The sequence below is a fragment of the Lepisma saccharinum genome, chromosome 27, assembly GCF_977018435.1.
Source record: "Lepisma saccharinum chromosome 27, izLepSacc3.1, whole genome shotgun sequence".
Taxonomy (NCBI): domain Eukaryota; kingdom Metazoa; phylum Arthropoda; class Insecta; order Zygentoma; family Lepismatidae; genus Lepisma; species Lepisma saccharinum.
This window is the reverse complement of record NC_139255.1, coordinates 46293124-46317312: the sequence shown is the minus strand read 5'-3', so window position 1 is coordinate 46317312 and position 24189 is coordinate 46293124. Positions and strand designations below refer to the sequence as shown.

At 37.4% G+C, this 24189-nt stretch overlaps 1 protein-coding gene across 2 annotated transcripts in view; it reads right to left on the bottom strand.

The window, feature by feature from the left end:
- Window positions 1-977: 977 nt before the first annotated feature.
- LOC145980379 (stromal membrane-associated protein 1) overlaps window positions 978-24189 on the bottom strand; it is a 37685-nt gene continuing 14473 nt past the window's right edge. The window contains exons 5-8 of one of the 2 annotated variants that reach the window (XM_083113444.1): window positions 20782-20900; window positions 16638-16760; window positions 12012-12128; window positions 978-3680 (exon numbers count right to left, since the gene is read on the bottom strand). In XM_083113444.1, coding sequence (XP_082969570.1) covers window positions 3504-3680; window positions 12012-12128; window positions 16638-16760; window positions 20782-20900 — 536 coding nt within the window. In that variant the 3' untranslated portion in view covers window positions 978-3503. The remainder of the gene's footprint in view (window positions 3681-12011; window positions 12129-16637; window positions 16761-20781; window positions 20901-24189) is intronic. The other variant, XM_083113445.1, reaches the window with a different exon arrangement.

Sequence of the window (24189 nt, the reverse complement as noted above, 5' to 3'; positions counted from 1 at the left end):
TATCCGACAGCTGTGAAATTTATACACGTATCTTTTGAAGGTTAGTACTAAGTAAAAATCACATGAATTTAATTCTAGTAACGCCATCTATGAGTCAGCCTATGAACTTTTCAGCCCAACTGTTAGATCTTGCTCAAGATAGGGACAGATGGAAGACCTGTGTTGCTGCAGCCATGAACCTTAGAGTTTAAGAAGGCTCGAGAGTGAGTGAGTGAATTAGTTCGCGAAAAATCAAGGTTTCTACTCTATTATTCACATGCAATCTCCATTAATTAGTACAGAGCGATTCAAAAGTCCCCGAACTCTGATCTCAATTTTTTTTTTCATGAAAATAGTGGAGGACAACTGAAATACTGTGACCTATAACCTTATTGAAATTCGTGATTACATATAACCACGCAATATTTACAGAAACACTGGAAATGCCCTCCATTTTCTTGAATACACAAATTCACGTGACGAGATATGTGGTAGGTTACACCGTCTTGTTTCAACCAACAATAACGTTCCTCTTCCTCAAGCATCGCCATTAAATTGTGGATATTGTGTCTGCGTTCACAACAGAATTAACAGTTGTTTAATAATAAAAAATAAAAAAATTGGACACACATTTGATACCTAGAAATTGCACACCATTGCACTTCACGTAATTAGTGTGGATTTTCTGAAGTCCAGATGCGAGTGTGTGGACTGTTTACATACCTATTCAAATGAAACCAGGCTTCAAAACATCAAAAAATAATCCTCCAACATCTCTGTTTTTGCACGAGACTCATGGCGTACGGGATTTTACTTCCTCCCAACTCCCACACATGCACGCTGTCAATTGCAGCTATCCCATGGTGCAGCACATGTCACCACAAGCAACAATAGTGAGAAATATTTTCTAGTATTACATCAATGAATTTTTAAAATGAGAGTTCGGGGACTTTCGAATCTCACTGTACTTGAGGAAAAAAAATCATTTCACATAACAATTATCTCTTATCAAAAATTTATTGTTTCAAGCACACACGTACAATCAGGACAGCAATGCAATGGAAAAATTAAAAGCCTAATAAATATGATATTTTTGAGACATCTGAGCAACAACAACATCCATTATTGCATTCACATGTACTAAAAAAAAATCATGGACAAATAAAGTGGCCCCTTCTGCTCCTTGTCAATGTAAGAAATCTGTAAATTTCTTTTTCGAAGCGAACACTTGTTTGCGTATCACAATCACACACAAATGCATGTTTCGTGAGTATTGTTTGCAACCTGATCAAATACACAAAACACCATGCTACAACTGGTAAGGTACAGTATCCCATTCACTTTTTACCATGCCGTGAGGCATATATAAAGGGGTACGTGGGGGTATATTACATCGATCTCGGCCTTTTTGGAGGTGAAGCGATCAGCACAAATCTCCATCCACCTTTACCCCACAGGTACTCATTTAATTGAGAATGGTTGAGGTTGATCCTTAGAGCAATTTTATGCAGAGACAAGGCCCAGAAAAATTTCCACCTTAGAACATCCACCCTGGGAATCGAACCAGGGTTTCCCGCATGGCAGTCAGACCCACTACCGACTAGACCATCGTGGCTACAAACTGGCAAGATGAAAACAAGTAGAACATCGCGTAGTGGTGTCCCCGGCAGGTAATACCAAGATGGAATTTTGATTGTTAGTTGTGTTGTCTACAAACTGAAGCCATCTTAGATGCAGGTGCTATCGCATCACCTTCATCCGAGATAATACGAATCTGTGGATAATGTGGGAATTGGGCCTTCCAAATTAATAGATTTGTTATAAGAAAAAACAGCACATACAGTGCTGTTTTTTCTTATACACTTGCTACATCTTGGTAAGTAAAAGTCTTTTGTCCAGAAGATACGGCTGTTCTTATTAAGATTGAAAGAATTTAAAAAGTGATTTGCAATTAATTGTTAATTCTTGCATGGCATGGGATTTGGAAGGTTTGTTACTAAATTTACCATATTACATTCAATGAAAGTAACTGAAGATTCTGCTGTGTTTACAACTCATTTACAATTAACATTCCAGGCCGTAGCACGGTGTTCAAATCTGACCAGTCACAAGTAAGAATCAAACCATTATAATAAGGAATTTTATAAGTACATATATAAACATAAAATTGTCCCAGCTTGTAAGAAACTGAGAGTAACATTTTGCATATACTTTGAGAAAATATAAACTCAAATAATAATAATTTGACCTTTAAAAACCATTACCCTTAAACCAAAGTACAGTATAATTTCACTGTAATTTTCTTGTGCAACTCTGAATAGTAAAATGTAGAGATCAACGAGACAAGAAAACACATACAAAGCAACCAAGGGGAATAATTCCCACAATTTTATAACCATGGACTTTAGAAATAATTATAATATAGAGAATATGTTTCAATTATGTAAATCAGAAAGAGCTAAAGTACTTTGACCCCAACACAATTAGAAACTTTGATAGTTAATGCATTGCTGTACATATGTATGCACACCAAAATTGAAATAAGTTAAATCTGGACCCTTGAACTTTTACAATGCATGATAAGTTCCTACATGTGTAATGCAACAAATTAATTTTGCAATAGAAAATGAATGTGTATTTTGTAATGCAGAGTACAGTATGCTTTCTGGAAATCATTTCTAATGCATTTAAATAGTAGTCGCGCAGCCACAGAACCAAACTTTCTAACCTAGATACACCTTCACCCCTTTTTGGAATCAGTACATGCAAATATCGCACCAGAAGTTTCAACACACTACAGTAAGGCAACCAAACAAAAAAATAATAAAAAAATACAGTAACACCAATCTGCCAAGTATTGTTTTTAAATAACTGTTTTTAAAACGTCTTTACGGAAACGGTTAAAAATTCTTTTGCACTATACACGACGAGGGAAATTATATATTCCCAAGATTACAAGTTGAACTCTTTAGGAAAATACCATTGTACATGGACGAGATCTGATTCTTTTTATCCACAGGGAAATTTCTAATCAATTCACACGTAAATATCTGTGCTGGCAAAAAAAACTATTTTCTAGGAGAGTGTTCTAACGAGACCGCACACTCTTATAACTGCACCTAGCTTTTACACCCTCATTCTCATATAGACACACACATGCACACATATCCTATCAATACTCTTATATACAAGTTATTTATAAAGTAATCTATTGCCAATTTGTGATAATGGACACTTATATTTACAATTACACATCTGAGTGCAATTTAAACAATGAATCAATGATGTACACAGTTAATAATAAATACAACCAGTTCAATATGTACAAACAGTACTCAACATCACTGTGATCTCATTTTTTAAACCATGTTTTCTGCAATGCAAGTAAAATAACAGTCAAATGATCGTCCAACCTTTACTTGTACTCCCACTTTTTAAAAAAGTCAACGTCAAATGGACCCCTTTTTTAAAATCTTTTTTCTCCTTAACGAAGTTCTCAACATATTATCAACGCACTATCACTTTTACTGCCATAAATTAGTGGACAGCGTTTGACCTGTTGGTTGCGGGAATGCCATGGCACCCATTTGATTTGGTATTGCACCAGCGGGAAGCCCTATTCCCATGTTGACCGGTTGCCCCATTTGCCCCATCATCGTCGGTGGTGTTCCAAGATTTAGTCGGCCCAATTGCTGAGGTAACTGCAAAAAGAGGGCACAATTAAATACCCACAACAAAATAAAGCATTGTACAGCATTCACCAAAAGTTTCAAATGATATTTTATACTAGGCAACCCAACTTACACAAGACGATGGATAGTTAGGAGTAATATCAGGGTTGCCACATGCTCAACGGATATGTGTGAAATACACACAATATGCGAGAAAAGTATTCTGAATTTAAAAATACAAATTACATCGCAAATGTCAAAATTAGGGCTGCCACTTTGAACCGATACTATCACCGATTCCTACTGACACCGATGCTTGAAATTGTAATAAATAATTAATGATTAAAACATGTGTGTAATTATACCACTCTAATTAAATGCATAAATTTACCAAGATTTTTCTTTAAAATATTCAAAAATTACACCATAATATTAAATTACATGTTATTGCAAATTTCAGTTTTTTTTTACACAAAACTAGTGCAAAATGAAAAGGAACTTCGAATTTTGCACAATTTCCGGGAACGTTAGATACCGCAAAAGTGTCTCGGCATTTTTTGCGGAGCACGTGAAAGACCAAAGTGACGGAAAAGTATAGGCCGGTATTAGTAAATAAATTCCAACCTATATTTTCCGACACTGATAACACTGGTATCGGCCGATACTGATACATCGGCATACTACTTAAAGAAAATTGATTTCCTACCATTTTATAATTTGCTGATGAGTAGGGCTAGAATTTGTATGACCTAAATATCACCAAAATATGAAGTAAAAAAAAAAAAATTCTTGACCAAAATTTTTAAAAATATGCACTATAATTTGAAAAATATGCCCTTACAACTGAACTGTTTCAAACATCAATATTTAACAAATGCTGAGATATCTTCACATACTATTTTTAGTTCACTTTAAGAGGCTCTAAGTCCATTTTCTGATTTCACTCCACTAGAAAAGAAGACTGGTTTCGCCATTTTTTCAGGAAATAAACTGGGATGAATAATTGTAAAATAATTGAACAACTTCAGGGAGTAAGAACGAATCCACTTCGAAAATGGCTGTACATTAATTGAAAAAGCGAAAATCTGCTGAATATGACCAAAAATCTATCAAAATATGTTCTATCACGTAGAAATGACAAAATATTCATAGATATGCCCTTATAAAGCACTTTCATTTAATTAGTTTCTACATAATGTGAATTTCTATATATTTAGGGAACATATCACCATTACCAAAGAAAAAAAAATACACCAAGTCATGAAAATCCTAGTGATGAGTCTAGTCTACCAACGTACACGAACATAAAGAAAAGAGGAGAGGGGAGAAATTACATATGAAACCCATCAATGCAAGTACTTAGTATAAAATGCAGTTGTTCTGAATCTTTTGGTGAAAGCTGTACAAAGGGTATCCTCTTTTTTTTATTTTTTATTATTTACTTATTTATTATTACAGGGAGTGAATTAACACAAGACTCAGTAGATGCAAGTATCCGGACAAGAGAAGAAATTTTCATCCCTGCTAAGAATGATGCCCATCCTCCCACAGTAGTGACATATGTGCAAGTATCCTGGCAAGAGAAGAAATTTTCATCCCTGCTAAGAATGATGCCCATCCTCCCACAGTAGTGACATATGTGCAAGTATCCTGGCAAGAGAAGAAATTTTCATCCCTGCTAAGAATGATGCCCATCCTCCCACAGTAGTGACATATGTGCAAGTATCCTGGCAAGAGAAGAAATTTTCATCCCTGCTAAGAATGATGCCCATCCTCCCACAGTAGTGACATATGTGCAAGTATCCTGGCAAGAGAAGAAATTTTCATCCCTGCTAAGAATGATGCCCATCCTCCCACAGTAGTGACATATGTGCAAGTATCCTGGCAAGAGAAGAAATTTTCATCCCTGCTAAGAATGATGCCCATCCTCCCACAGTAGTGACATATGTGCAAGTATCCTGGCAAGAGAAGAAATTTTCATCCCTGCTAAGAATGATGCCCATCCTCCCACAGTAGTGACATATGTGCAAGTATCCTGGCAAGAGAAGAAATTTTCATCCCTGCTAAGAATGATGCCCATCCTCCCACAGTAGTGACATATGTGCAAGTATCCTGGCAAGAGAAATTTTCATCCCTGCTAAGAATAATGCCCATCCTCCCACAGTAATGACATATGTAACAAATAACTCAGTTAGATATTAAAACTGAAGCTTCTTCATGATTCAAGAATCCTCAAGATTCAAACTTGCCCACACCACAAGTGGCTATTGCAACACTCATGGGAATGTACCCCAATAATTATAAAGAAATAATTCAGCAATATTTTAAATATCTGTTATTGCTGGCTTAAAAAATGTAATATATTAATACAACGCTTATAAGACTAGAAAATGTATGCCAATTCTACACTACATTATTATTATTATTAATAATAATATTAATCTGTGGCTCGATTGCCCTGGAAGGGTCTTGGCCTATCTCCCGACTGGCAGTCTTCCTCCCACAATCCTACCTAGAGGTGTTGAGATCTTCAACCGGTAATGGGGTGAGCACGTCGAATCCTCAGACGTTATAGGAGATTTCCGAGACCAGATTATGCTACTCACTCGTAGCTCCCCAATTTCCTCATGATGATGGATTGACACCGGTCCGATACACAGGTCGAATACCCAGAGACTGAACCCAGGTGAACTCGAACCCATGCCATCCCGTAGTCGGAGTCCAAAGCACAACGCCTTAGACCGCATGGCCACGGAGGAGGACATCTCAATACATTAACACACTAAATTCTTGCACAAGAAGACAATTGTTGAACTGTCCTTGATAGGGAGAGAGAGAAAAGGGGGGAAGGAGGGAACATGTGAAATAACATGCTATAATGTTCATTTTACATATTTTTGAAAGCTGTGAAGTGCATTTTCCTACCATGGTTTGGCATGAAATGAGTCGCAAAATGTGAAATAAACTATTAAACACGAAATTTAGAGTATATTTGCCCACACAACCCTTCCTAAAGTCATTATCGTGTGGGTTAAGCAACAATTCGAAAAACATTAATTCTGTTGTAAAAATTTGAGAAGCATAAATGGATTCCTTTACACAGGAACAAACTTTGTGCTATTAGAAATGAAATGTTTATTTTTATTTTAACCAAGGTTAGCAACGAGAGTCTTATGGACATTCTGTTCTTTACTTTCAACTCGTTTAGCCTTCATATGAATGGTTGAAATACTTTTGTACGTTCACGGAGTTAACACTAGAACAGCAAAGAATCTGATACCCCTAGAACAGCAGAAAAGGGGTCATAAAAATTCCATTTATTTTAGAATGGGAACATTTTTAATTTATATTATTTTTTGTGCTTTATGTATTATAATCAAAGTGTTTAGGTGGTTTGTGATACATTTTGATTACAAATAAAAATTATAATAATTGACAACTGAACACTCCAGAATATGCAACATTTCACCACGAGAAATTGCTACTTGATGCGACATGTTTGGAGACGTCCTTCCCGGTCACAGGTTGACACAGGAATCACAACCTAACGCTGATATTGCAGAAGGCATAAATGAAACTTTCCAGGGGTTAAATTGACCCCTCCCACTGTTCTAGGGGTATAACATGAAATTTCACAGAAAGAAATTATATTTTGTAGATTTCAATATACCATCATAAAAAGGACAAAAAAATATGAAAAGTCACAAAAAATTTCAAGCAAAAAATAAGATAAACGGGAGTTATTACAGAAACAATAAAGGTACAGGTCATTTTGACCCCTCCCACCATTCTAGTGCTAATCTCTAGGTTCATGGGAATAGGCAGAAACTTTTGTAGGGGGCGGTGAGTCAGGCCATTGATAAAACTTCGAAGAGCACAAAATAATAACAATAAAAAATATTATGGTTATTATTATTATACAATAACATATTTTAATCTAATAAAAAGAAACCAAATTTATTATTGTTATTTTGAGAGACTTTTCAACTTGTTTCACCAGATAAGTGAATATCCAGCACAAGTGTTTTTCATTATATTTTTACAATTCACACAGTTAGTGCACTGAAATGCATAGTTATTCTGTTTCCTTATTAACTTTTACACACCTCACTCAAGTAAAAGCTTAAAAGTGAAGAGGGGAATTTTAGTCAAAGTTTATTGTTTGACATCTCGCATAAAACTCTATTTTTTGGAATTTTGAAAATTGTGGAATCATTTAATCTATGGATTAACTTTAAATGGTAAATGATAAAAAACATAACCTGATTCCTGTATTTTACACTATTTAATTTTTATTTAAGGCATTTTTTACTAGAGTTATTCCATTCAAAAATGGAATAACTGAACTTTATTTCTGCAATAAATTAGATCATGTTCTATTATTCCAGCCCACATAGGCTTACGCCTTACATGCGAAGTCAGAGCACTTGGTGGAACAATTCACACATACAGAAACATATGTTTAAATCTAAGTTGAGCCTGCATCTTTTGTGATTTGCTTGTTTTGATGATTTATCATGGTATCTAAATTTTATACAGGGTTATTAAAAAAGAAAGAGCAGATTTCAAATGTTCATTTCTCACGAACTATAAAAGATAGAAACACATGCCATACATCAATGGATAGAAGAAGGTTCGAAGTTTTATAATCCTGCCTATTAGTTCCATTCAATACCTGCAATGGCGTTTTATTCTTTTACAGGTAAAATGGCGACGCCACAGAAGAAGTCGTTTTGTGTGCTGCAGTTTGCGAAGAGTGAATCCATTGTTCAAGTGCAACGTGAATTATCTGTGGGGATACATTAAAGACAATGTGTATGTACCACCTCTGCCTGCTACTCTTCAAGATCTGACACATCAAATTGTTGTAGCTATCAATTCAACAACTAGGGACCAGTTAATTCGTGTGGGGCAAGAAATGAAGTACCGCTTTGATGTTTGTCGGGCAACACATGGTGCTCATGTTGAGTGAATACATTAAAACTTTCAACAATAAAACTTTGAACCTTCCTCTATCCATTGATGTATGGCACGCGTTTCTATCTTTTATAGTTTGTGAGAAATAAACATTTGAAATCTGCTCTTTCATTTTGAATAACCCTGTAATCATATCAAAATAATACCTAAAAATGCATATTAATGCAAACACTGCAAATATTAGCTCAGTAGCTTCATAGGATTTTTTACTTAGTACAGTGCGATTCAAAAGTCCCCAAACTCTCATTTTAAAAATGCATTGCCGTAAAACCAGAAAATATTGCTGAGTATTGTTGCTTGTGGTGATATGTGGGTGTCTTTGGAAACTTGCTGCACCATGAGATAGCTGCACTAGACAACGCATGCGTAGGAGATGGTAAGAAGTAAAATCTCGTGTGCCATGAGTCTCGAGCAAGAACAGAGAGTTGCTATGAAAGCTTACTTTTTGATGTTATGAAGCCTGGTGTCATTTGGGCAGTTTTGTTAACAGTCAGAATGCTTGCATCTGATCTTCAGAGAATTCGCACGCATTACATGAAGAACAATACTTCACTCTCAGAAAATTGGAGCGTGGTGTGCAATATCTGGGTGGTAAATTGTGAAAAACATTAAAAACAAAACTGATAATTGAGCTGTGTACGTATGAGCCATAATTTTGTGGCGATGGTTGAAGAAGAGGAACGTTATTGTTGGTTCCAACAATTGAATTGAATTGTTGTTTTAAGTCCACTTTATGCACAGTGAGGCTAATTGGGACTGGACCTACAGTTCAAAGTGGGATCTGAACCACTATGTACCTCCACTGGGTATCGAACCCGGGACCCCTCGATTACAAGGCGATGATGCTACCACTGCACCATCGAGAAGGCTCGTTGGTTCCAACAAGACGGTGCAACACTTCGAACCAGACAATGGAGATGCTCCGCGAGTTCTTCCAAGATCGACTGATCTGATAAAAATTGTGGCCACCTCGCTCACCAGATTTGTGTCCTCCAGATTTATATTTATAGGGTATATAAAAAAAAAATACAGTGTACCACAACCCCAGGATGCTGCAAGATCTGCATAACAATATAATCGGAGCCGTTAGGGACATCCCAAGCAATATATTGAAAATAGTAGGTCCAACATGTATTGTCGCGTGAATTTGTGTATTCGAGAAAATGGATGGCATTTCCAGCATCTTTTGTAAAAATTGGTTGGTTATATGTAAGAGCGAATTTCAATACAGTTATGGATCACAGTATAAAAGTATTTGAATTAAATTGTTCCTTCACTATTTGCATGAAAAAAAAAATGAAATCAAGAGTTTGGGGACTTTTGAAGCACTGTATTTTTCCTAATTTTCAAGCTTGGTGCTGTCAAGCCCACTACTGGTGAATGTGGTTCTTCGTACTGTCCCTCCTGTTGAGAAAACGTCATCTGAACTTGACTTCATATCTTGAACACTGCAAGGGCTGGAACCTACAATGTGCCACGTCTGTAATGTTATTTTAAGTGTTTGGTATATTCTTATAGAATGTGAAAAACACTATTTTAATTTCCTGAGATAAACTTTTAATCTTCCCAACTGTTTATCGTCGTTGGGAGATACTGAATATTTTCAGTTTTTTGAGAAGAGAGAACCTCTTACACCGTTTCTGGGGACGTTTTTTGGTATCCTTACGTTTTTAATGTGTTGTGTCTTGTCCTGTGGAGGTCCCTTCACGACCTTGAAATTTTAAACTTTTTTAACTTTAAGGAAAGTTTCGGATAAGAGGATTTTTCATTGTAAACTTTGAAAGGTGCAAAATGATCATATGCCAAAGCACCCAAAAATCTTGACTCCATTGAAGTGAATAAAATACTGTGTACAATGAAACAAAAGGCTTCAAAGGTTTTTTCTTTGCAGGGACACCAGGGGGGGAGGGAGAGGGAGAGAGAGGGGGAGTGGAGAGAGGGAGGGGAGAGAGGGAGGGGAGAGGAAGAGAAATAAGGAAATGAGCCCCCCCCTGCAACATTCTCTTTCTCTTGCCCTCCACTTTCCTCCCCCCCATTGTCCGACCTATCTTTTCTCTCTCTCTCTCTCTCTTTGCTACTCCTTTCCCTGTATCCTTTCTTTATCTCTTCTCCTTCTTTCTATCTTTTTCTCCTCTCTCCCTCCTGCTCTCTTATTAGGCCAGGATTCTTCCTTTTGCTTTCTTAAAGGAGTTGGAGGGGAACCTCCCACCGTTACTTTTCCTCTTCCCCCTTTCGCTTTCTCTCTTCTCCTCTCCTTGCCCACTCGCTTTCTCTACTTTCCGGAGGCTTCTGTGAGGCATTCTCTTTAGTTTTTCTTCTATCTCTCTTTCTAGGAGAAAGGGAGGGTCGAGTGGGCAGAGCAAGCAAAAGCAAGGTGGAAAGCGGGTAGCCCACCCACACACCAAATGGGTGGACAGGGGGAAAACTGTGAGGAGAAAAGAAAGAAGAATGAAGAAAGGCCAAATTTGGCTAATCGTAAAGATGAAAATGAATGCTGATATGATGAAGAGACACTCACAAAGAACAACACATGCCCACACTGGCATTTGAACCAGAGAACAACGTGTCAAGCTGTTCACATTACAGAAAAGAAACAATTTCCCCCCAAAATAGGTTACCATAGTAACTGCAAGGGAAAAATAAAGTAACTGGGGAGGGAGGGTGAAGAATACAAAATTCCTCCGCATTATCATCACAGATTTTATGCCTTACTATTTTTGCAAAAAAAAAAGAGGGGGTGTGAACATTATGTGAAGCTTTTTAAAAAGATTGTGCTGGTATTACCAGAATTATACCCTATTAACTACGTAAACTGTCCTTGGTGCAAGATTAGGATGCACGGAATACTTGTGAATGTACATTAGAACTGAGTTGTCCAAATAGATATACATCATTTCTAGTCCTCCCCGATGGAGACACATAGTGGTTCGGATCCCACTTTAAACTGTAGGTCCAGTCCCAATTAGCCTTACTGTGCATAAATTGGACTTCAAACACCAACTAAATCAAACAATCATTTCTACAGGACAGTTTAGTGAACATTTCTCTGGTCTGAAAAAAGTTACACATTAGTTGTTACTGATTTGTGCACTACAGTCAAAATATTACACTTGAGAAAATGTACTACGGTGTTGTGATGAACGGACTAAATCTTCCTTGCCAGAAGATTCTGCACTGCTACCGTGGTTTTGTTTAACCGAAGTGCCGATGTAACAATTATGCGATGAAAGGTTATAAACCAATTTTTATACTGAAAAAACAGGTTACTATGATTATGTAGTGCGATGCGGTATTGTCAAATTTATTATAAACATATCATGTGCAAAACAATTGGTTTGATGTCGTCGTCACGGACATCCAGAACAACAAACAATAAAAACATACCTGTTGTGCAGCTGGTGTTTGTGCAGGGCTTGCAACCTGTTTCAGTGTACTGCTTACATCGAGCATCAGATCTTGTTGCTTGGGTGTACCGTTATCAACTGGAGCTGGCACATACTCCTTCAGATTACAATCAGCCACACATACATGCACAGGCAAAAAGGAAGCAAATAAAAATTTCAGCATTTGAAATTAATATAAGAAGCAGCAGCAGAGAAGAAAAGCATGCAAATGATAAAAAGTAACAATTTATTTAAAACATATATTAATGCTTGCATGAAGTAGTCATTATAAAACTTAATTAAGCAAAACACAAAATAAATTATGTAAACTGTAATTTACATTGAAGATAGAACTACAAACAAGCATTCTGAGTATCACAATTTTAGATGCACTCAATACTTCAAGTTTATACACAATAAAACATTCTCAACATGCCATTTCAGATCAAATGGTAGCAGATATGTAACCAGTTCCCACTAAATCCAAATTTTCAAGTTTAAAAAAATATTAAAACAGAAAAATTTACAAAATTTCACACCATTAACAAATAAGTTAAGAATTATTGATATATAATAAATTATTAAAATCACTATACCTTAAAAATGAGCATTTTGTTATGTAAAAAGGTAATTAAAGTGAACAGTGATTTTTCTTTCAAGTTATTGTGAATTAAGATTCAAAAAATTATGTTCCAAATTCTTGCACCATTATAATTATTAAACAAAAAAATGTAAATTTGTAGGTTAATGAGGCAAATTTTTGGGTATTTTGGAATCACAAAATAATGCGAATGTTGCTCTTTAACATGAAAAACGCCACGAAATATGCAATATAAACTGGGGATAACACTACTACTGTTCATAAAAGAACTACCTGAAGTGCTATTAGGTCTGTCATTTGTAGTCTAGCTGTTGATAGTTTGATTCATAAGAGATTGTCATGCTTTATTTATTGCGGTTTGATGCAGACAGAAGTGTTTAACCTCGTCCTGAAATAGAATTCGCTGGGGAATCTTCCCAGAAGGGAAGTTTCGTAGGAACGGGAGAATTTTCAGGGAGAAGCACCTGTTGTGTTGCAGGGGAGGGGGGGTTGGGTGCGTGTGCATGTACACGAAGTCGCAGAGGGATATTTGGCATTGTTAGGGAAATGTGTATGATTGTGTTCAAAGATTTGGGTGATATCATTCAATAAACATTTCATATTTAGTGGCCGATGAGATGAAATAGTTTTCCATTGGTTATTTCTCACAAAGGTAAGTTATATTTTTTGGTCATTAAAACTAAAATTTGTCTAAATTTTCCAGAACTAAAGCAATGTGAAAACCTTACGCATAGAAACAACAGAAAAAAATGCATGTAAAATTAACACAGATTTTGCCAGCCCTTGTGGCGGAGTGGTTAGCACATCACGCTATGATGCCACGGGTCCTGGGTTCGAATCCCAGCCTGGGCATGGATATTTGTGAGTGTCCATTCATTAATTTCATCATATCATCACTCATCCCAACTTTCACAAATTAGCCAAAAGTTGCACAAAAAGCGAAGTAAAATAAAGCAAATCAATTAAGACAGATTATAATTTAATAACAGCGAATATTGCCCTAAATCGCAAAAAATAACACTGAATTGCAGTAAAAAAAAAAATTACATCGAAATTTAGAGAAAATATAAACTGAAAACTTCACGTTCCTAGTTATGGCTATCTATTAGGTGTAGTTTATGAATGACTTACTCTTAACTATGGATGGAACATATTAATTGTATACAGACCAATATAGGCATATCGGTGTATTTATTTATCAATAAAATTGCCGATCTGATGTATCTGTAAATATCTCAAGATTTAGTGCAATATTCTGCCATTTTGTTATAAATTTTATGTATGTAAACATGTACTCTTACATTAGTGTTCTGCAGGGAGAGTGTCAAATAGTTCGCAAGGATGACACTAGATAATGTGCGGAATCAAGAGCTTCTTCGTTCGAGCGAGTAACACTCAAACAGGCAAAATGAGCAGTAAGTATACGCTCGAGACAAAGTAGTACACGTATAACAGTAATTTGCTGTGGTAACGGGCCCTCAAATATAGGAAAGACAGTGAAATTGAAACTACAGTCATGATATAAATGTTAAAATGTAGTTTTAGTCTATCTTATAAATACAGTGAAAATGAAATATATGATTGTTGGCTGAAACTGCCAGAATGGATATTTTACATATATGTGTCTATGATTATTGCCACATTAAAATGATATTCCACTGTAAATGCTTGAGTGTGGGACACTCGAGAAGTAAAATCTCAAAGGATAGCTTGGACAGGCCATATTGAAAGGATGGAGGTTAAACGGTTAAAAGAATAACAAAATGGAAACCATTTGCATCTAGATTAAGAGGAAGACCAAAAAAGAAATGGGAAGCTGACGTAGAAGATGATTTGAGGAGAATGAAAGTTAGAAATTGGAGACAACAAGCAAAAGATAGAAAGCAGTGGTACAATATTGTTGAGCTGGCCAAAACTCTCAGAGAGTTGTAGCGCCAGAAAGAAGGAAGTAGTGGGACACTCGAATGAGTATGAGTAAGCAAAAGTGTTACATGCTATGGCTTTTTAGAAAGTAAATATCTTCAATATTCAGCTCCAGAACAAGAAGTACAATTCTGGTACTTCAACGCCAATTTGGAACTTTATATCAAATCGATAGAATATTGGTTATCGGTATTGGTAAAATACTTTTCTGTCATTGGCCAAAATTTCAAATCAATTCATCCCTAATCTTAATCAATAAAAGAGTTCAAAGTAATTTTTATCATGTAGTACATTGACATTATGCTATTCATTAAAAGCTTTCCATGTTCTTAAATGTTTAGAAAATTTTACAAATTACTGAAAAACAGTGTTATGCCTATTTTACATGCCATTGGAAACAATGCACAAAAAACACACAGACAAAAGCATACTGCAGGCAATACATGCACTTACTTTGTTCAGGAAATTTGAACATTCCAGCCGATTAAAGGATATATGACACAGTATTGTAATATAAACATGCGCTTATTTATTTACTATGGAAAAATTAAGTTGTATTACTGTTTATGATAAGTCTAGGCCTCCATGGCACTTGACATACATCTGATAATTTAAATCTGTTCTTATTGATTAAAAATCATAAAACAGGGTGTCTACAAATTCATAGAAATCAAAATTCCATGTCCTTTTCTGGTTTTCCAGACCAACTCGTTAGGGCAATTATATATTTAAACATATGTTAAACATATGTGTAGCTGAACATTATACTTAGAATTCTATGTAAACATGTTATCAGAATACTCACTTCACATGTTAAAAGTAAAGATGAGAAGGAAAAGTGAACAGAAAGTGACTGTTTTAATAACTAAAGGTTGGTTAATTAACATATTAACTAATGGTTAAGAGAGATTCTTTTTTATAAAAAAATATATTTATGGCATAATCATAATAAAATTTAGTAATATCGTATAATTTCTATACAATATCATACATTTTATTAAGAACACAAAAGGTAATTACTCTCAACTCTTAACTATCAGAATCACAGCCAGGAAGCAGTCGCTAGAAACTCCAAGTATTGCTGAGTAAAGGTGTTACATCAATCTTGATAGGACACCAGGTAACAAACAACTTCGAGGAAATAAAGAAGTGCATCGACCTGGTATTTACAACAGCAATCCTTGGAGGATAAATAGTGTCTATTCTGATAGACAGGGATCAGATCAGAAAAGACACTACGAGAGAAAGAGTGGTCAGTCTTAGCACAACAGTCAGTAGAGCTGTTCGTGGTTTGACACCAGGGAAAGTGGTGTTGATACTCTCTACCTATACTTCGACGCTAGTAAGAACAAGCTTACGTTCTACCATTCTACGAGTCTTCAGAGACTTCAGCTTCTAGTTGAAACAGGTATTTACCTAAACATCATGCGGAAACAATCTTAGGGAGACCTAAAAACCAATTAGTGTGTATTGTGTGTTCATTTGCCATTCTATGCTATCCAGGTACAACCTCTCGAATGGGGATTAATCGCCAAGCGAGTGTGAATGATGAAAAGTGTAATCGTAACTCAAGGGACATCTAAGGTCCCAGGTTAAGATCCCGGTGTTCCTAAGGGAATGATACGATATCTGCATTACTCCCATTATCTACCAGACCCAAAAATTGTAGCAAGAAAGTGGTTAAGTAAATTCCAATAGCCAACTATTGTAGTAAATTTCGTTCGAAACATGGCCCCTTTCACTAAGTATTTAATATAAAACTTCTACTGTAACTACTAATAGTACTATGTATATCAAACTGCAAGTATAGTTTGTCCACAAGAAATTTAAAATTGCTTGCTTGTCCTATTATTCTTAGTTTTAAAAAAAACTACTTTTAGTGTATTACCACACAAATATTGACTTTTCCACAGCAAATTTCCCTAACATTTCCAGAAAAAGTAAATTTCCTGACTTTTCCAGGATTTCCAGACTCGTACCCTGTAAAAGCTTCCTGACTACAGAAATAGGAAATTGAGGCCATCTGAGAACACAAACCATCTGTACTGTAATATATCGCATGTAATTTTTTTTGTCGTATTTAAGAAATACACAACACTATACCTGTGTCGGTGCTACGCCTGGCATATTGGTTGCTGGAATTGTTGAGCCCATGTTGAAGAATGGATTTGAAGCCAAATTAACTGCAGGCTGCTGAGGCACCATGTTGCTGTATATACCATTTTGCTGCAAAGAGAAGAAAAGAATTAAGCTACTCTGAATTTTATTTAATCTTCTGCATACTTGGTCGAACTGCTGTGAAACCCTGATTTTACACTTTCCCACATCTTAAGTTTTGTTTATTTGGACCCTTGAAAAAAGTAAAATTAAGGTTCTTCTGAATTATTAGATCCTTTAATACTAGACTGCTGCAATGAGGGTTTTTTGCTCGAGTGGCGAATAGTTCGCATGGATAAAGCTATGAGGGACGTTTAAGTCATACCGGGACTTTTGAGTTTATTAAATAAAAGAACGACCTGCTACATTTATACACTTATCCCAGCGTTTAACTAATGCCCAGAAAGTTTTGGCATAGAAAGATTTGTCAGTATGCCTGAACCATCCAAGGACAACCTGCTTCACTTGGTCATCACTGCTGAAATGCTGACCTCCGAGGAACTCTTTTAGCGGTTCAAAAAAGTTGGAAATGTGGGGATGTGACAATAACTCCCAGCCGAGTTGCTGGAATGTGCATGTACTGTGGTGAGCAGTATGAGCTCGAGTGTTGTCCTGGAGAAACCGGACCGTTAATTCCACAGATGCGTATGCACATCCCTCAGAACAACACAGTAATATTCACTGTTGATATTGGCACCTTGGAGTAGAAAATTCACATGAATAAGGCCACATTTGTCCGAGAAAAGACTTGCCATCACTGATGTGGGCTGGGAACCACGATGACCGGGATCGTAATGGATGAACTTACGGCCATTTTTTAATCGTCTACACCATTGTAATGTTTTACAGCGGCTGAGCACTCCCCACCATACTGAACTTGAAGTCTTCCGTAGATTTATGCCTTGGTTCACAAGATACTTCATCACACGTGCTGTTCCATGCACACACTAACATTGTTGTCTGCCATCTTGATTAACAGACTCTGGACTGGCCCGTGACATGTACGCTGCCTATCAGTAATAGGACATTTTTTTTGGATTGGTGTTTTAAGTCCACTTTATGCACAGTAAGGCTAATCGGGACTGGACCTACAGTTTAAAGTGGGATCCGAACCACTATGTACCCCCACCGGGTATCGAACCCGGGACCCCTTGATTACAAGGCGAGGACGCTACCGCTGCGCCATCGGGGAGGCACAGTAGTAGGACACACTAGCCACTTACTACTACGTGTAGTACTGCCACGCCAGCGTACACTGTTATACCCAGCTTGACTTGAACGCCCCTCGTAGATGGCATACAGAAGTGATGGATCTTGTGCTTGAGCGAAAAAAGCTTGAACGAACAGAATACAATCGAACCATATTAGTACATGTGTTTCCGTCATTTGTCTATGGTGGTGGGATCTCACTAAGTGACATTGAAAAATAAGGGAACATAATCATCATCTCCATGTTAAAATGCAGTTTTGTATACCTTGCCGATATTTGTGAAAATGCAATAGATGATTATGGGCTGACATTTTATACTTCTAATATTATTGTCACATTAAAACGATGCTCAATTGAATGTTACAACTGCATTTCATTATTTCGCAGAATATGATGATCCTTTTTGGTATGTGAACAGTGACGTACACGTACTTGTTGCACTGCGATACGATATTTCTAATTGCTTAGGCAGGTCTGTCAGCATGTGTATCCATTTTACATTTTCGTCTGCAGATATTGCATACTTTCATCTGTACTGAATTTGAGTCTTACATAATAATATACAGAATTATTGTTTAGAATTGTAATTGCATAAGAGTGGTTTCCTTCCATGTATAGGTTTTAGGTTGACAGTGCTGTTTATTAGGCTCTGAAATACGGGACGCTGTCAATCATTCCACTATGAGTGCGGTATGCTCAACCGTAGCATGCTCGAGAGTTTGAGACTCGAACGAGTTTGAGTGATCGGAAATGGTCCTATGCAGCACTCTATTGGGTACACTCTTCCACTGCACCAGCTTAATGAACATATTAACACACCTGTTTTTCATTAATTTCTCAGATTTCATGTCAACTGTGGGCAATCTTAGATGATGATGAGGGAAATTTTATGTGCAAAGTTTATGGAATTTGAAAATCTCTCTCTTACCATCCATTTATCCCTTGCTTTGATTGACTGATTAATTTGACATATTCTGCTTCATTTTATTGTTACTTTTGGTTCATCGCGAAGATGATGATGAATGGACACACACACAAAGAAAAACCCATGCCTCGGTCAGGATTCGAACCCAGGACCCCTGGCATCGTAGCAAACTGTGCACAGTCCTTTGAACTGAAGCAAACACGACAAGCTGCATGTATTGCTTTTCGATTACATGTCACTCAGACTTAGCCATTTTCTCAACGGTGCCTTTGTCTGTTATTTGTGCATGCACAGTGAATGGTTTCTTATAGACTGAAGGGGCCCATGCCACTTGGGTGTGAAACCCCCATGTCATTGTTGCTTCAGTCTTTAAGGTCTCTAGCACTCAACTGTTATCCAGAAAGCAAGTTTTGATGGGCTATTTGGAAAAAACACGACTATTAAAAAAATATTCATACTAGAACTTTGATTTTACATTTTTTAGGGATGATCCGAAGTGGAAAAAAAAACATTAAAATACAGGAAAAGTGCAAAATCCGAGAATATTTTAGAGCATTTAACTACAATGAAACAACTAAGTATGGTTTTATAACAAAGGAAAATTGAAATCCAGAAAAGTATAATCGGGGATCCACATCATATGTATTGCCATTTGATATACAGGTCACAGACACTTCTGGGTTGTAGAAGATAGATTTTCCATGCAATCATTACAACCCAGAAGTGTCCATGACTGTACATATCGCACACTACTTTTCAACATAGTATCCACCGCTGCCGAGCCACTCGTCATAGCAGCACACCAGTTTTTGTATCCTTTCATCATAGAATAATTCTTCCTGCAATGCAAACCACATGGTAACAGTTTCTTTGGCCTCATTGTTGCTGCCAGCCAGCAAGAAAGGATTTCAGAAGCAGGAAAACATGAAAATCATTTGATGCCAAGTCTGCACTGTAGAGGGGATGATCGAATTATCTTCTCTATCTAACCACACACACCAAATCTTCACGGACCACAGATGGCTGGCTGCTCTGCAGATCCAACACAAACATTTCTGTAACTTTCATTGAAGAACAGTGCCCATATCGATGCATCTGAGTGTTCTCAAGGTTGACGGTAAATTGAAGCGAGTTTCATGTTCCTTGCAATCAAGAGGATTACATATCACATTTCAAATGCACCAGGATTCTTGATTTTCTTATACATATACATATTTTCTCAGTGTGATCATCAAATTGGATATGCACGTGTACTATCGTGACCACAGATCTGTAATATTTGCAAATGGAACTTAGTTTGAGGTTCTCTTATTAAAATACTATTTGATTACCCGGCGTTTATCCCAATCTTCTATTAGACAGGAAAATAATAAATTCTAACTATAGTGCAAAATGAACTTGGGAGTTGAATGGCATTGGGAGTGTCACTATTCATCTTAGCAACCCCAAAAACTATGGATTCCACACTAATATCGGTTGTTTTACATGTCACCTCCTTCCCACCACCACCTCTAGGGGTGACAGGTGTGTTTTAGAGTTGAACGGCATTGGGAGTGTCACTATTCATCTTAGCGACCACGTAAATTATGGATTCCACACTAATATCCGTCATTTTCGCAACACAGTCTTATCATCCTGAATGTTAAACAACCCGAGAAACACTATCGTTGTACGGGATTGCATAGAGTCACGGATGTCTGTTTGTTCTGAATTTAATATCGGTTGATCTCGATTCTTTTTACATGTCACCACTTCCCACCCCCCATCCCTAGGGGTGTCTTACCCCCAAAGTATTCTTTCCAGATTGAAAGTGATACGTGTCCCAAGTTTGGTTGAAATTGCTCCAGGCGTTCGAGAGTTATGCCGGAACAAACATACACACCCACACACTCATACATCCATTTTTATATACGAGATAAATAGAAGATAACTAATTCACACACACAAACACTCACCTGAATAACTCCACCTACTGAAGCAGCCATCGCTGGTACTCCCATCATTCCGTTTGTCACAGCAGCAAAATTCATTTGAGGAACTGCAGCAGCTGGGTAGGCCTGGGTATATACACCACCTGTAACAAAACAAAAGAAAAAAATCACATACAAGTTTACCAACTCGAACCTCATTACTATTGTAGCTAACTGGTTCAAGACAAGGCGAAGTTTAGCAAGGTGACAGAAAAACACTCATAACGTTATTAATATTTACACCGTGGCTTTTCATTGTGAAATTATAAATTCCGTACTGCTCACAAGTCGGTAAAGGTAAAGTTCCGCATATAGCACTGTGCCATGAAGGCAGGATGTGGAGATAGGATAGGATCCCACACATTCTCGATCTCGGCCATTTTGGAGGCGAAGTTATGTGATCAGCCCCATGCTCCAGCAAAAGGGTGGTGGATGAGGTATGATACGCTTCAAACCTTATATATTACAGTAAAATCTCGTTAATCCGGAGTTTGCTTAATCTGGACAGGCAACAGGCAAAAAAAAAAAAAAAACAATGCAAGGTTTTGAATGTGGGTAGAAGTCAACAAGAGAAGTTCCAAAGTTTATTTTTGTTTATAAATAGATGAAGCATAATTTCCTGAAGGGGGTGCTCGTATGAAGCTTTCATTTCCAAAATTTCTTTCTAACATTACTAGAATTCCAAGCTTACGAATGTTTCTTTATAATAATCCATCGAATAATTAGCATGGTTAACTATGACAGACCTATGGAACCTCTGACGCTTGCTCAAAAACATTTTCTCTCCCGTAGACTACGCCAATTCCATTACATAGTGCTTTCGAGCCCAAGGAAAAAATGCACTTATGCCACAGTTATATGGGTGTGTAAGGGCGTACTGGTAGTACCGTCCCAACATGATGGCAACATGTAATTTACAATGGGGAGGCAAAACAACCGATCTTACCATCCATTTCTAATGAAAAATACAGAATGGATTAGCCTATGGCATAATGCATGATCGTTTGAATTTCCGAAAAGTATGTGGAAGGTAGTGGCAAATGTTTCACAATGAGGATGTTGACCGTGAAGTGCGACTGTGGCCTAAAGACTTTGATGCAGCAGGTTTTGCAGGTCTTATAAAGCGATGGGATAAGAGTATCAATGTTGGTAGAGATTATGCTGAAAAATAAAAAAAGTTCCTCAGGTCAGTATCTCACTTAATATATTGTTAATAAATGTTTGTGACCTACTTTCTGACTTACCTATGTACAAGGGCAGAGTGAAAAGTTTTGAGCCTCACAGGGAAGGGGTGTTTGAGCCAGTTTGTCATTATGATTTCTCTATATAATCACATAATTTCTATAATCATCCCCCAGATCAATGCACTTATGCATTCTGTGCTGCAATTAGTTTACAGTCATCTGGTATAATGAATTTGTCTCGTACCACTGAACGACCACCTTGCCATCGTCCGTGTGGAAGACACGTCCTCGAAGTGAAATCTTCATAAGGAAAAGATGAAAATCTGACGGCGTAGGTCAGGGAAATAAGGTGGATGGGGAAGTGCGGTGAAGCCATACTCGACCAAGGCAGCCTGTGCAGCGAGACCTTCCGACAGAGGTACCGAATCACGGCCGTGTCGGCCACTCTCTTCACTGACACTTAATATATTTTCAACCTGACAAAAAAAAAGAAGAAAACATGTGAATTTCATAAAAGTTCGCACAGTGCCTCCTAAAACTCAAACCTTACAGTCTCCAAAATTTTAACTACCTGCCACTCCTTCCATGTGAGGCTCATAACTTTTAACTCTCCTCTCGTAGTTACCTTCTGAAATATACTGGCAGTATGGTAACTTCTGTAGTGTGGTAAAGTTCCCCTTGTATTTCATTTCAAGCTCTAACAGGTCAACAGTATTGAGTTATATTGACACAGTTTGTTTTCGCATTTGAATTCTCTTACAGCAGAAAATACATTACATTTGGAGGAAAATCATACCACCGCCACGGTGGCTCAGTCGGTAACGTGTCTGACTACCATGCTAAAGGTCCCGGGTTCAATCCCCCGGGCGGTTCAAATCCAGGAACTTTTCTAACGTTGGAAGCAGCTCCGGCACCCACCCAGCATCGAATAACATGGGTACCTGGGAGAAACCCTGGGGGGTAAAGGCGGTCAGGGGCGTGATGCTGATCACATCACCCCCACTCACAACCAGATCAAGAAAGTGTGAGGCGTTACTCCCACACCCCCTATCATATCGTGGTGCTAAGCAAAGGGGAGCACTTTACCTTTTTTTACCAATAGTTTGGAGGTCCTCTCCGATGGCATAGTGCTAAGATTGTTGCCTTGTAATCAAGGGTTTCTGGGTTAGATACCTGGTGGAGGTACATAGTGGTTTCGATCCTACTTTAAACTGTAGCTCCGGTACAGATTAGCCTATCTGTGCATAAAGTGGACTTAAAATAAAACTCAAATTAAATCAAACCACTAGTCTGTCTGCAGATATAACTAAGATACTTGTAAGAATGACGAACAGAAAACTGAAAAGAAATGGGGAGCAAAGATTGAAAACAACGGATATGTTCATCAGTTCCTGCAAAGAAAGCACTGAATGAATATGCTACTTCGCTGTGAGGTGATAAGTGCTTATACATTAAAGAAACTCGCTGATCTGCTTTCATGCTTGGGCCAGCATGATTTTACACTTTCTTGTATTTTAAATTATCAAACTACAGGCCTTTGTAATGCGAAGAGAATTGAATTTTATGTTTTAAGTCCACTTTACACACAGAAAGGCTCATCGGAACTAGTCCTACAGTAGTATCCAAACCACTACGTGTCTACACTGGGTATCGAAGCCAGGACCCCTTGACTACAAGGCGATGGCGTTACCACTATGCCATTGGGAAGGTTCCTAACGCAAAGAGAAATGAGGATATAACTAAACTGGAATTTACAAGAAAATATATATATACTGGACTCCTTTTAATTCCAACTTGGATAATTAGAATTACCTACTTGGAGTTTGACTTAGTGTGTCCACTGTAATTGCAAGGAATGAATACTTGTAATTACTAGAGACTGGATTTTAAAAGGAAGTCCTTCTTTATTTTTCAACAAAGATCCTGGAATAAATAACAACATTGTTGAAGATTAGGCACACACACAAGATGAACTATGTAGAAAGTTTCAGCAAAAAATGCAGGCTCGACCAGGAACCGGTATGCCAGAGACCCGGGTTCAAGTCCTGGTCAAGCCTGCAGTTTTCGCTGAAAATTTCTACGTAGTACATCTCCTCCGTGTGCCTAATCTTCAATAATTAACATCTCTATGCTGGGAGGAACCAGGCAACGTCGAAGTCTACTGTGTTTCCAAGGCAACAGATCCCGTTGCGGTAGCACTGGCAGAGAC